We start from the raw sequence: 14,182 nt of genomic DNA, 5'->3' as shown, positions 1-14,182 counted from the left end.
AATGACACAATTTTGTCTTTTTCAGGGACTGAGTAGTATGCTATTGTGTATATATACCACATCTTCTTTATCCATTCATCTGTTGATGGACACTTGGGTTGCTTCCAAGTCTTGGCTATCGTGAATACTCCCGTGATGAACACAGGGGTGCAGAGGTTATGAAGAGAAATTTTTCCAAACAAGATATACAGATGGCCAAAGGCATGTGAAAATATGTTCAACATCACTAATTATTAGGGAAACGCAAATCAAAACTGCGATGAGATTTCACCTCACACCCCTCAGAATGGCTATAATTAATAAGATAAGAAATAACAAGTGTTGGAGAGGATGTGGAGAAAAGGAAACCGTCATATGCTGCTGGTGAGAATGCAAGCTGCAGCCGCTGCCACGGAAAACAGTATGGAGATTTCTCAAAAAGTTAAAAATAGAAATACCATATGATCCAGCTATTCTACTACTGAGAATTTATCCGAAGACAGGAGATCACTTATTTTAAAAGACATATAAACCCCTATGTTCACTGCAAAATTTTTCATTTTATTTTTAAGTCCGTATTTCCTCCAAGGAATTCCAGCTTCATGTGCATAGAATCCCATTGTGTCTGATGCTCTGCTTGTTTCCAAGACACGGAATGTCTCCTGGAACATAGAATGCACTAGAATGTATCTATGATGAACAAAGGAATCAATGAATCTTGCTACTATCCCTTCACAATGCCCTTACATCTTTGTTCTCCAACTCCTTGTGATGGTTACAATTTTGTAATAGTCTGGAAAATCTAATCAAACTGAATAGGGTGTGTCCCACCAAGGGTGAAGCCCTGATTGGTGTCAATTAGGGTGTGTCCCTGGAATGTAGCCTTGATTAGGTTTATTAACTGTTCTCCCTATATATAGGGAAGTCAAACAGAGGACTGACTTACCCAGAGAAGAAGACACTGTACAGTTCACAACATTGGAAGAAGAAGAATTGGCTTCTCGTCTGTGGAACTTGCCTCAGAATCGATTTGGCTTCACCATCTCCTCCAGTTTTGGGTTCTGGTGAGTTCTCCAGACAGTGAGATGGAAGCTGGCCTCATTCTCTTAAAATTAGAGAGGTTCTCTCTTTAGAGATTTGTCATATCAAAGCAGATTCTTACATCTTTGTCTTATTGTGTCAACATTTATTTCACCACTCTCATTTCCTGTTTTGACTATCTGTGCCCTTTTTCCACTTTTGTCTTAAGTGTAATTATTTAAACTGTCTACTCTAGGATCCTAGATCTGTGCTGTCCAATAAAATAACTACCAGCCACATGTGGCTAAAAAATTTAAATGAATAAAATAGCTAAACTTCAGATGCTCAGTAGTACTAGCCAAAGTTCAAGTATTCTGTAAGCACGTGTGTCTGGCAGTGACTGTGTGGTACAATGCAGATATGGAGCACTTCCTTCATTTTGGAAAGTCCCATTGGCATGTTTATCTCCATCTTCTGTTTTTATTATTTTTTGCTCTTGTAAATCATTTTCTGTTTCTCTGAATTAGTTTCCTTTTATGGGTTTCATCAAGTTATTTTCTTTACCTTATTTCTTAAACATCTTGAGATAGGTGCTCGTATTTATTTTATTCATTTAATACTTAGTATATATTTAAGGCAGATAATTTCCTTGACTATCATTTTAGCTTTGTTCCATTTTTACTTATACATCATGTTACTGTATTCAAGTGTTATTACACTTTAAAGACTTTTGTGCCAACTGCATTTAAAAGATGCTTTTTGCCCTTAATTTTCACTTGACAGATTGTGTCTTCTATGGTCATCATTATGTTCTGGTTTTATTTCATTTTTTGTGGGGCTTTTTCATTTTCCTCTTTTTAAATATATGGGATTTTCCTCCATCCTTGTCCAAACTATTTGTATGCAGGATCCATTATGTACCTCGAAATAGACCTTCTGTTTCAGGGTATGCTGCTTTCGTACATAAAATTCCCGGATAATGGTAAACTTAATTCTAATTTCACCAATCCTGAATTGCTTTGATATATAGGAAGTTGAATATCACGAAAAGTGAGCTTTGATTTGTTATCCACTCTGAGATGCTATATTTATTTCTTCCATTTTCAGTATTAATTTGATGTGCATTTGTTTTGGTTTCTTACTTTCTTCATATTTAAAGGCATTTTCTTGTTTGATCTGTGCTATCTAGTCTGTAAATTTCTAGAATGTAAGAGGCAAGAAGGCAAAACTCTTTCAGTTATGTCACCTGCTATATCCTCAGCACCTGGAATAGCACCAAGCCAATCATTAGTGTTGAAATTTGAGAGAGTTCACTTAATAACATCCCTTTTGCGGACTGTTGTTCTGAATTGAACGAAAGGGAAAAGGTGAGTGAGTAGATATAGATATCAATGATTTTTATGGACAGATCTGTGGGAGACCTGGTTTTGGTTAGGGAAGCCAAGGTCCCACAAGCTGCACCCCAGAAGTAAGCAGGAGTGTCCAAATAGCCCTGGAATGACTAAAAAATAGCAATTCTACCACTTAATGGCTAGCAATGCCCTCAATATTAAGTCAATAGTAAAGCAGAATGCCTCCTTCCAGGCAGCTCTTTAAGAGAGCTGGAGGAAGAGCCTAAGCTGAGCCATCACTGATCCTGAAGTCACCAGTGACCTAAGTCACTATTCTCGCTTTAGTGAGAAGCTGGTCAATATTTTGCATAAATTAGTGAATAATTCAGAATCATTCAGTAGATTTTGTTAGTTCTTCTAAAGATTGCTTGCACTTCTAAGATTTTTGAAATGCATTTAATCCCCACTTCCTGAGATAGCTTCTAATCTCTCCACACTGGAGTCCATTATGAAATAGGTTTGCTTTGACTTCTCCTGTGTCCTTTTCTGTTCCTGGCACAGTCTCTATGTGACCAGTTAAATTATTGTTTCATCTATGAGTTGTCCTTACAAACAAGACTTCTCTAAATCCATCTCTAGTTGTGGTATTTGAGGAAGAGTTTCCTTGGTCATAAGATTAAGGATCACAGCTGTCTCCCTGAGGGCTTTGTAGGCATTCCCCAATATCTCTGTTTGTTAAGACAGTCACATATTTTCCGTGAGTTTGTTTAATGATCTTCAAATAAGTCTTCAACTTTAAATATAGGCTCTACGGGAGGGTTTTTGAAATGTTTATTGTTTCGTATAAATCTTTTCAAACACTAGGCTTGTCTTTCACAGCGTTCAGGTCTCTTTAATCCTTTCAACAGTTTATACACAATGTTTTTTCTTGCTCCTTTTAAAGCCTGTCGTCAACAGATGTGAGTGACTACTGAGCAGGGTGTACTTTTCCTCCTTTCATCTCCCAATATGGCCTCTTGTCTTAAGTGGTTTCATTTTACTCTTGGAAGTTTTAAGCTATGCCATGTCATTTTTCTTCCTCCTCTTGTCTTCATTTCTCTTACTGTCATTCTTTTGGCTTAAAATCTCTCACTTTCATTCTCCTAACTCTGATATGAAGTCTAATTAAGTTTTTTTAAATAATTTGTAATCAGTTCATTCCTAACAATATTGGATAAGTAAAGTGATATTCCTCTGCTCAAAGGCAAAGTGGTCCTTGAATATCACTCTTCAATTACTTTTTCACTGCTGGTATTTTATACTTAGCCTTTTTAATGGTAATTGCATTTGTTATTGTCTTTCAAGTCAGTATCATTCAAGTTGGTTCTCCTTAAACAGCATAAATTCATGGTAATATTTTGGAGATAAATACATGTCAGTATTGTGCTATAGCAGGAAATATCTGTCTCAGAATAATAGCTATTAAACACAGGATATACCGAGAGTTTGAGGAACATGGTTGGGATTTTCCATAATCCAAGAAAGATCAGCTCCTGAGAGGCTGCCATTATGCACCAGTTCTCACCCCCTCAGTGACCTCCTCTGACACCCGCTCCTGGGAAGCACGGACATAGCACAGGGATGCCTGGCTACCTTCTTTCTTTCTACTCATAGGGCTGCCGTGTTGTACATGCATAGGGGTTCCCTGGATGCCAAATAAGAATTTACATATTCCAATCTTTCTGTAGAAGAAAAATTCTAAGAGTCAAAATTAATGTTCCATTTCATTCTGAATTTGTCTTAAAATCAAAGAAAACACAATCCCATGGTCAATTCTTGATTACTTTTCCTAAATCTTCCTTCTTTCTTGGATACTCACGTGTGCTCTGGATAATTCAATCACTAGCCAGCATTCCTTGAGTCTCTCTTGGGCACCTTGAGTTCTCCTGCATAATGAATACATTCTGTGGTTATCAGACCCTTGCATTAATCCAGGGCTTCTCTTTTATGTCTGAGTGAAACTGAGAACCGCACTTTCAGTTTGATTGTGAAGGACAGCAGGAACTGAAGAGAAAGTGTCCTCAGAGGAGATCTCTGTTTCAAGAAAGAAGAGACACAATGAGGGGTTTGGCTGTGACTAGATGGAGAGGTTTCTCTTAAAAGAGATTTAATTTAAACCAATAATGTAGGTCCCAACAAAAAGGGAGAGAGGGATTCAACAGTAGACATTGCCAGGGGTGGCATGACTTTGAATTTGACGGGAGAAAAGGGGTAACCAATGGGTATGAATGCAGGAATATTGGCAGATATTATAGGGATAAACTGAGTTACTTTGTCATATTCTGTAATTCCTCTGTGTCATGGGCTGAGCTGTGTGTCCCCCAAATTCCTATGTTGCAGTCTTCACCCCCAGTACACCAGAACGTAACTTTATTTGGACTTAGGTTCTTTAAAGGGGTAAGTAATTTAAAAAGAGGTAATTAAGGGAGGGCCCTAAGCTAATATGACTGGTGCTGTCACTCAAAGAGGAAATTAGGGCACAGACACATGGAGAAGGTAGGGAGAAGAAAGCCATCTACAAGCCCAGGAGAGAGGCCTCAGAAGGAACCAAACCTGCATATATCTGAATCTCAGGCTTGTCGCCTCCAGAATGATGAAAAAAGAACTTTCTGTTGTTTAAGCTGCCCAGTCACTGGTAGTGGAAGAATTATTATTATTTTTAGCAACGCATGGTATAATTGCCAGATATCTTTGAAAGCCACTTGGGGTGGTGATTATTTGTTTAGATTGGGACCAATGTCTTAGTTGCGTGCTGTCTGGTTAGTCATGCAAGAGGCATCTGCTATGGGGTCTTGAGATGATGTGATAAACAGTGTAAGGGATAAAGAAACGGTTGGTTTTGGTAAATGTGTGTTGGAATGAGTAATTGTGCATTAAACTGGGAAATAAATATGAAGAGAGATTATGATGTTTGGGATGTGGTGCCAATATGCTGGAGGTTCCCACATGGCAGAGAACCTGGCTAGAAGGAGTACTTTTGTGAACATGCAGCAATGCAAAGAATATGACACAGCCTGCTTCTGATTATTTTTGTTAGAGGTACTATTCCAGGTAACACCTAGGTGTGCTGTTTTATCCTAAAGGAATTTGACCTTAGGCGATAGACTGAGCCAAATTAAACGACAGCTGTTCCATTTTCTAGCTCTGTGACTTTCTCATATTACTAAAATTTTTGGAAGCTCTGCTGTATTATTTGTTAAATTGGGAAATAAAGTATAATTACTATCATTATTGTGGGGATTAAATGAGCAAATATGTGTAAATCAGCTAGTACATAGTTAACTTAATACAAACGATTTTTTTTTTCTGGTTCTCAGGTACAAATGAGTGAGTTAATTATCCCTCTGTTTATGGTGCATATTCATGACTTGTCCATGGAATACATTTAAATATTATTGTTATGTTAGTGGAGAAATTATAGTTTATGAATACTTTTTCTCTCTCACACAGGCATTTGTATGGGTATGTATATATATATATATATATATATATTTGCACGTACGTATATGCATACCTATCTGTGTATATAATTAGAAGAAGGGATGCTTCAGCTAATGAAGACTAATATAGAACAAGATTTGGAGGATTTCAGCTACTACTTGAGTAAACTATCAGATTAAGGATCTAGATTTTCTTGTAAACTCCAGCCATTCCATATTAGCTGGGCATCCTTGACCCAGAGGATTGAGACCTAGGTGAGAGCAATGTTATGACTCATGTACTCCTGCTAATCTCTCATGCAGGGGATTTTATGACTGGACAGGCAGGGCGGGTGCCATTGACCCCTCCAAGTGGAATACGTCCTTGTATTGATTAACTCCATCTTAAAACAGATTCTTAGTTGCTTGATAGCCAAGCCCATGGGGGACAGATCTAAAAGTCAGGGTTGAGGCAGAGCAGGAAGAGAGTGAGGGTCCAGAGGGCTGCCATGGATTCTGGAGGACCATTGTTGGTGCGTAAGGTAAAAATAATGAAACCTGAGAAATTCCACTGTGTTTAGCTTCAGTCGGAAACCAAAATCTATGTGGGATGAGTTAGGGATAGCTGTGCTTTAGAATCAGGGATGGAATTGAATAATTCTGGATGCCATTGGCTAATTAACATGGAAAATTCAGTGCTTACCATGTTCTTATTTTTAAGATATCTGTATTTTGATCTTACTACATTTGACCCTGAGAGAGGAGAGACCTCTGTGTGTTAGTGTTAGAGTGAACCATTTGTTTCCCTTTGTGGGGCTGGGGGTCACACTCACTTGAAGGTTTGGGGTTTCACAACAGGTGGGACTGTATATTGGGCACAGGACTGGAGTCTTATGTCTTCTTTCTCCATCCTCAGATTTGCCTCCTTAGCGCTTGGACTGTGTGAGTGAAAATCAAGAGAAAGACACCTGGTAACTGAGTTATTGACAATGCAGCCACTGGTGAGTAAAGAATGCCTCTTTCTACAGAAATTACACCCCTGGTGCCATTAGATGAGCAAATGTTTCCTATTGGCATGAATGTTCTAAGTGAAACAAGGTGGCATTCAGGCATCTGAGCTCCAGTTAAGTTTGTCTAGGACCTGGATAGTTATCCTGGGTCAGGAACTCATCAATAACTAAGCTCTTTCCTAACATTACACATATTTACAATTGCCTCCATTAAGCTTGTGTATTTATACACGAGATAAGAGGAATTCTCTTTCTTTCACCCAGCCATTGGCCTCGTGGACAAGTAATTAACTCATTAACCATGGTTTTGGATGTAATGGGCTTGGGATGGTGATGATTGCAAGTGATGGAGTTGAATGGGAAGCAGAACATTATAGTCATTCAGGAGGAAGAAGTTTCTGCACTTTGAGTATAATCAAACCAGTGTTAGAAGACCTGGTATGAGGGTGGTACAGTGTTGAGAAGAGCAGGAGAGAGGTTTGGAAGGAATGAGGAATTATGTTATTTTATTCTTAATTTTAAACCTCTTGCAACTACTAGAATATAGTTACGCTTATGAAAATGTCTAAAAACTGGAATTAAAATTATCATTATCATTCTTGTCCCCAGTCACACATTTTACCTCTAAGTAGTTAACCTTTTGTTTTTTGAGGAAGATCAACCCTGAGCTAACTAGTGCCAATCTTTCTCTTTTCGCTGAGGAAGACTGGCCCTGAGCTAACATCCGTGCCCGTCTTCCTCTACTTTTTTTATATGTGGGGAGCCTACCACAGCATGGCGTGCCAAGCAGTGCCATGTCCGCACCCGGGATCCTGAACCAGGGAACCCCAGGCCACCGAGAAGCGGAATGTGTGAACTTAACTGCTGTGCCACAGGGCCAGCCCAGTAGTTAACCTCTTATTCATATTTGATAACTGGAAGGAATGTGTAGGGAGTAGTATTTTATTAATTGTGCTACACATAAAGGAGAAAAACTGGATAGATCCAGAGAGAATGAGGCTTCTTTTATCCTCGAGCATGGAGGCGAGATAAAGGTACAAGAGAAACAGTGGTAACTGGTGTTTGAGGTCCTTGAGAAATCTGAGAATGGGTGCCCCCATTGGACAGGAGTGGTCAGGCTAGGACTCTCCTTCAGTACAGCCATCTCAGAGGTCTCTGGCTTTTGCTGGAGAACCATCTGACCTCATAGTTTGTTATGAACACCTGCGTCCTGTAGCAAGAGAGACAACATGCACGTCAGTTCTGAGGAAGGCTGGAGATTCCATGAAGGTTCTCCAATATTTTTACGATAAACAGAGTCCTATGTTTTATTTAATGCAGGTTTGTCCTACAGAAAACACCATACGTTAACACATTGCAACTTTCAACATGTATAACAAGTTATTAAACCAGTTCATGGATGAGGAACCAGAAGTTCATCTAGGGACATAATTTAAACCAATGGCTGTGGTTTAAAAACAGCACATTATGGTTATCATTTGTCTTGTGGTGAAGCTGTAGAGTTGCTTGAAATTAATGGGGAAGAGAGTTTTAGTTATGAATTTTCAAGTGAATATTTTATTTTATTTTATTTTTTTTCTGCTTTATTTCCCAACCCCCCCGGTACATAGTTGTATATCTTAGTTGCAGGTCCTTCTAGTTGTGGGATTCAAGTGAATATTTTATAATCACTTGTCTGGAAGCTGTAATTACCAGATTATTGAAACACTTCGAGGTTGTATTAAACTACACTTCATGTGATATTTCTTTAAAATCATGTATTATGAAGTCACAGTGTGAAGGTCTCTGTGAATATATCTGAAAGGCAGATACGAACTCAGCAATGACAGTAAACTGAGTGGGCCTCAAAAGACAGATTGATCTTTCTATATACCCAGCTCCCCAACACTTCCTCTGTGCTGTCATCTCAACCCACCTACCCTGGGCATTGGTAGGGATTGCTCTGTCTAAACCAGTATATCCATGTTTTAGGAATCAGTGACATTTGAAGATGTAGCTATAGACTTCACCCAGGAAGAGTGGCTCTTGCTGGACACATCCCAGAGAAAGCTGTACAGAGATGTGATGCTGGAGAGTATCGATCATCTGGTCTCCATTGGTGAGTCTGTCAACATGCGTGTGTCTGTGTGTCCATTCATTCACTCACTGAACAAGTATCTAGAAGAGCTCCTCCACACCCCACTCCAATCACTGCCCTGATTCTTTGACAACCTTCATAACTACTTAAAAGAAAGATGTTTCTTTACACTTTACTTTTCATCATCACACTAGAGTATAATCTTGACCTCAATATTATGTTTTTCTTTCTACTTAGTCTCCAGCACTCAGAACAGAACTAGGAAGTCAATGGATATTTTTAATGCATAAGTAATTTATTAAATTTTTTAAAAATAATTATTCTGTTCTGGTCAATACATGGATGCTTGAGACCAGAGTAGTGAATATAACATAATTCTGGTTATGCCTGTGGAGCTTATGTTTATAGGATGATGTTTAAAAATAATATTCTACCCACTGTCAAGACATTTAATCTCTTCCATTTTGGAAAGACAGGATTCTGCATTCTTTCTTTGATCCTGCTATCAGCATCTAGAGGTCCCCACTGTTTTTGTCACCAGTCTGGTTTTCTTCCTGGTCTGGTGAAGGCCCTTCAATGTTTTCTCTGTTGAAGATATTGTTACACAGGCTGACCTTTGATCACCTCTTTATTCTTCCACAGCAGCTTGTGCTGGTCTTGATAGAAGTAATAATTAATTATCACAGAATTCAAAGTCCACAGTTTTTTTCCTCAAACAGGGTATCAGATCTTCAAATCCGATGTGATTTTCCAGTTGGAGCAAGGAAAAGAGCTATGGAGTGAAGGAGATGGATTTCTCCAAGGCCAGAGTCCAGGTTAGCATCAGGGACCTGTGCTTCAGTGCCAAGGGGTCCTGGTCAGTGAGTGAGTATGTTCTTGGAAATGCCTTCTGAATATTTTGTGAAGTGCGTGGTATATACTAAAAAGTAAATGAGGACATTGGTCCTCATTTTGTCATAATTCCTTGCTTATTTAAATCATAATTGGTGTCTTCCTACCATTTTCTTTTCCTTTAGGGAAAAAGATATTTATGTACTTATTGCAGTTAAACATTTTCATAGAAATTCTAGTCCTGATTTATCCATTTGGAGATTTTCCCACTATTTCCTGACCCAACATCTCTTAGTCAATTTTCATTTTTCGTATTTCAATCTTGATTTTTTCTAATTGACTATGACATTAACATGTTTCTACTACCTAGAGTAATTCATTGGCACCTTTCCCAATCTAAGTGCCATTTTTGAAACATTCAAATGGACCTTGGTGTTTTTCTGAGTTTTGATTCCCCTAATGCCATTCTAACAAATTATGTTTTCTTCAGTTACTTTAGGCAGCAAAAGTCCTCTTAGAAAACAAGAAATTATATCAGTGAAATATAAAAGCAAGAAGAAAATAACTCCCACGATGCCAATGGTAAGTTTCATGAGTGTGAACCCAAGTCATTCAAATTAAAGACCTTGCAATGAGATGAGTTAGTTATTGAGCACATTCCCCTGAATGTAATTAAGTTGGGATTAAGTACTTTCTAGGCAAAATGTTTTGGATAGTTTAAAATCAAATCAGTTAAGAAATGAACATGAGCTCAAAACAATTAACTGAGATCTTAAAAAGAAAAATAAAGCTCATTACCTAGCTTTTAAAACATACTGAAGTCTTCAAAATTAGTCTGATAACTCTGCAGTTGGGATACTACAAAAGAGACAATATTTATGCCTCCAGTAGAATAATACAACATGTGTGTGCAACTAATATTGGAAATATTTGTAATAGGAGAATATTACTGACATATTCTCAGCTTTACATGTAGAGGAATGAATGTATGGATTTATGTGGGCAAACTATTGACAGTCTTTCATCTCCTTCCCCAATGCAGATGTCTCACACTTATGTGGATCCTATTGAATGTCTTGATAGGGTTGATGAATTTGCTCATAGATCTGTGTCCACTCAACAATTGTCAATTCCCATGGGAAGGAAACGTGATGTCAGCAAACAGTGTGGAAAATCACTTCGTAAAGACTCACCCCATAATCAACATGATCAAATTAATGCTAGGGGTAGATCTTGTGAATGTCATCTATGTGGGAAAGCCTTTAGTAATTGTTTTAGCCTTAGACGACACAAGATGATTCACACTGGAGAGAAACCACATAAATGTCAACTATGTGGGTATGGCTTTGTGCAAAGCTCTGACCTTAGAAACCACAGTCGAACCCACACTGGAGAAAAACCATATAAATGTCATCTGTGTGGGAAAGTCTTCAGTCAAAATTCTTACCTAACACAACATGAGAAAACTCACACAGGGGAGAAGCCATATGAATGCCATGTATGTGAGAAAGCTTTCTCCCAGCGTTCTTACCTTAGAAAACATGAGAGAATTCATCCTGGAGATAAACGTTATGAATGTGTTCAGTGTGGGAAAGCCTTTAGTCAAAGATCTGGCCTGAGCCAACACAAGAGAATCCACACAGGAGAGAAACCATATATATGTATTCTATGTGGGAAGGACTTCTGTCAAAGTTCTGAACTTACACGGCATAACAGAACACACACAGGAGAGAAACCATATGAATGTCATCAGTGTGGCAATGCCTTCAGTCAATATTCTAATCTTAGACGACATGAGAGAACCCACACTGGAGAGCAGCCATATGAATGCCAGCTATGCGGGAAATTCTTCAGTCATCGTTCTTCCCTTAGACGACATGAGGAGACCCAGCACTGAAGAGAAAATAGTGAATGCTTTCAGTAAATATGACATGGTATTATAAATGTAATGGAGGTGGAAGAAACATTGATCACAGCTTTAACATTTAAATACACCAAAGGACTAACACAGTAAAGAAATACTCTCTGTAAACAATATTGAAATCCTTCATTCTTTCTACTCCTTACACAAGATACTCATTTTCAGATGGAAATAGATCCATATGTATGACATTAACATGATAAAGCCTTTAGTCATTGGCATGACCTTAGATAACATGGCAGAACTCACACTCAGTAGAATGAGGTACATGTTCTCAGCAACAGCTCTAAACTTTAAAGTCACTAGTAAACTTGCACAGAGAAAAACTCCTAATCTTTTTTAAGAATGTAACTAAGTTAAGTTTGTTGTTAATGATTATTGTTAAATGTGAGCAAACTCCACATGGGAGAACTCCTAGGTCTGTAACCAGTGTGAGCAAACATTCAACAAACAAGCAGGCTTGGTGTGCACAAGAAAACTCAGTGATGGAATAAACACTAAAACAGGAAATAAGAAGATGAAGGTTCTTGAGGAATCCCAAATAATTCTTACAAGTAATTCTGAGTGGAGAAATCATTCATTGTCAAATCATAGGAAATCCTTTATTCACAGATCAGTACTTGTGGTGTAGTGTGCATTCAGACTGTGCCAAACCTACTCTGTGTCACGAATGAAGGGGAGTCTTTAGTGATCACTTATTTCTTAGTCAACTTTAGGATCCTCACACTGAGGAGACAGCAATCCTAAAATCAAAGTGGAGAAAACTTCAGCTAGATTTGATATCACACATAGGTTTGTGTGTGTGTAGGGGTGGGACGGGTGGGTGAGTCGTGGGGAAACCTCTAATAGAATCCTTTATCACAATTCAGCCAATAATTTAGACATTGAGACAATACCTATTTTTGAAAATGTGGCATAAAATGGAAAGTGACATGATCTGGAAATACTGAATGAAGAAGCTTGTAAGTTATCAAAATTTCTAAAGAGTTCATTACTTGCAAATAAACAATAAAACTTGTTGCTAAAGAAGCTAATTGTCTATTTTCTAATTTCCTTTGTGGAGTTCTAAATACACAGATTCAGGTCTGCCTGCCTTGGCAAGTGGACCCCTCTCTGGGTCTGTCTTTTTTCCAACAGCTCTTTCCTCACACCTTAGCTCCTTTGTTCCATCTTCCCTTCAACACCATCTGTGTCTCTTCAAGCCCTGGTGGTGACCCATCTGTGAACTTCTGTCCCACTTGCCTGATTTCTCAGCATACCATGACCCTGCTCAGGCAGGTCGGGGGGAAGTAGCAAAGACAGGTAGTTTAAAATCTTTGATGGACCTACAACCTCTGTCTCTGATGCTGGGGGCAGCCTGGGGCCAGAGAGACAGGCAGCTCTGCCCTCCCAGTCTGCAGAAAGCTCCTGGATTTTATCTCAGAACTCCTGAATTGAGCTAAGTGGGGGCAAGAATTAACTCCATGACCACACTCTATGTCTTATTTAGGTGATTCCTGATTTATTCTACTACCAGTCACCCCAGATAGAACCATTGCTGTGTTCACCCCACATAGCAGCCCAGAAAATAAACCTCCAGTAAGATCAGAGCCCTCAAAATGCCAGCCACCACATAAGACCTCTTGTTTAAAAATTAATGCAAAATACTCTTCCCCAAGCAGAACGAATGTTTTCACCAAAAGGATCTCCCACTCTGTCCAAAGGCCTTGGAAATGTTAGTCTTTCACCAAACACCAATACTGAATGAAAACATCAAGGGGAAATGCTCCCAAGATATGCACTGAGATGACTTGTGCTCTTGCCAAACTAGCACAATTCAAAACCACAGGCTTAACTGAGTGCAACTAAATGAAAATGTCTCTGATTCAAACTGGTACATTGCTAGTTTTAAAAATCCCCACAAGTGGGGCTGGCCTTGTGGCCGAGTGGTTAAGTTCATGTGCTCCACTTTGGCAGCCCAGGGTTTCACCGGTTTTGGTCCTGGATGCAGACATGGCATGCTTGTCAGGCCATGTTGAGGAAGTGCCCCACATGCCACAACTAGAAGGACCCACAACTAAAATATATACAACTATGAGCGGGGGGGATTTGGGGAGAAAAAAAATGCCCACAAGTGACTCTACTGTATTTTCAGGGTGAAAACTGTCAAGTCATGGGTTAAGAGGGTAAGTAACCACTTGTATTGTCTGCCTAAGACAATACATGTTCTACTCCTTGCTGACTTTAGGCACGATTCTGGGTAGCCACCTTATTTGAGACCTATCTGGTGGCTTATCCAGGAATCACCATGTCTGCCCTCATGTGTCTCCAGGAGGAAAGAGTCAGGTCCTGGTGCCTGCTGGAGGTGAAGCCTGTGCTAGTGCTGTGACCCCCCCCCCCCCCCAGGAATCCATACACTCCTTTCTCAGAGGAGCTCACCTCCCAGTGGGATTTATCTTCATTGACACATGTTTGCATATTGGGCAGTTGTAGTGAGACCAAGGGATTTCAGCACTGCTCACCTACAATTATGACCATAGGGTCACAGAATCACACAGGATTTATTTCGGTGGCAC

At 39.2% G+C, this 14,182-nt stretch overlaps 1 protein-coding gene across 2 annotated transcripts; it reads left to right on the top strand.

Annotated features, from left to right (window-relative positions):
* Positions 1 to 692: 692 nt before the first annotated feature.
* Positions 693 to 12,657, top strand: LOC139080076 (zinc finger protein 705A-like). Of its 2 annotated transcripts, XM_070598362.1 has the most exons (6): positions 693 to 1,043; positions 6,705 to 6,789; positions 8,770 to 8,896; positions 9,595 to 9,690; positions 10,197 to 10,288; positions 10,749 to 12,657. In XM_070598362.1, exons 2-6 carry the CDS (start codon positions 6,778 to 6,780, stop codon positions 11,601 to 11,603), a joined length of 1,182 nt encoding a protein of 393 aa, XP_070454463.1. In that variant the 5' UTR covers positions 693 to 1,043; positions 6,705 to 6,777; the 3' UTR covers positions 11,604 to 12,657. The 2 variants fall into 2 exon arrangements, with proteins under 2 accessions (XP_070454463.1, XP_070454464.1); XM_070598363.1 differs by lacking the exons at positions 693 to 1,043; positions 6,705 to 6,789 and having other exon boundaries at positions 8,594 to 8,896; positions 9,595 to 9,739.
* Positions 12,658 to 14,182: the final 1,525 nt, after the last annotated feature.

The sequence above is a fragment of the Equus przewalskii genome, chromosome 28, assembly GCF_037783145.1.
Source record: "Equus przewalskii isolate Varuska chromosome 28, EquPr2, whole genome shotgun sequence".
NCBI lineage: Eukaryota > Metazoa > Chordata > Mammalia > Perissodactyla > Equidae > Equus > Equus przewalskii.
This window is presented reverse-complemented; position numbering and strand designations above follow the sequence as displayed.

Bases quoted from the DNA above. Each gene is read 5' to 3' on its own strand.
- LOC139080076 (XM_070598362.1), top strand. The intron at 8,897-9,594 runs GTGAGTCTGTCA...TTCCTCAAACAG, and splicing joins CGATCATCTGGTCTCCATTG to GGTATCAGATCTTCAAATCC. The intron at 10,289-10,748 runs GTAAGTTTCATG...TCCCCAATGCAG, and splicing joins TAACTCCCACGATGCCAATG to ATGTCTCACACTTATGTGGA.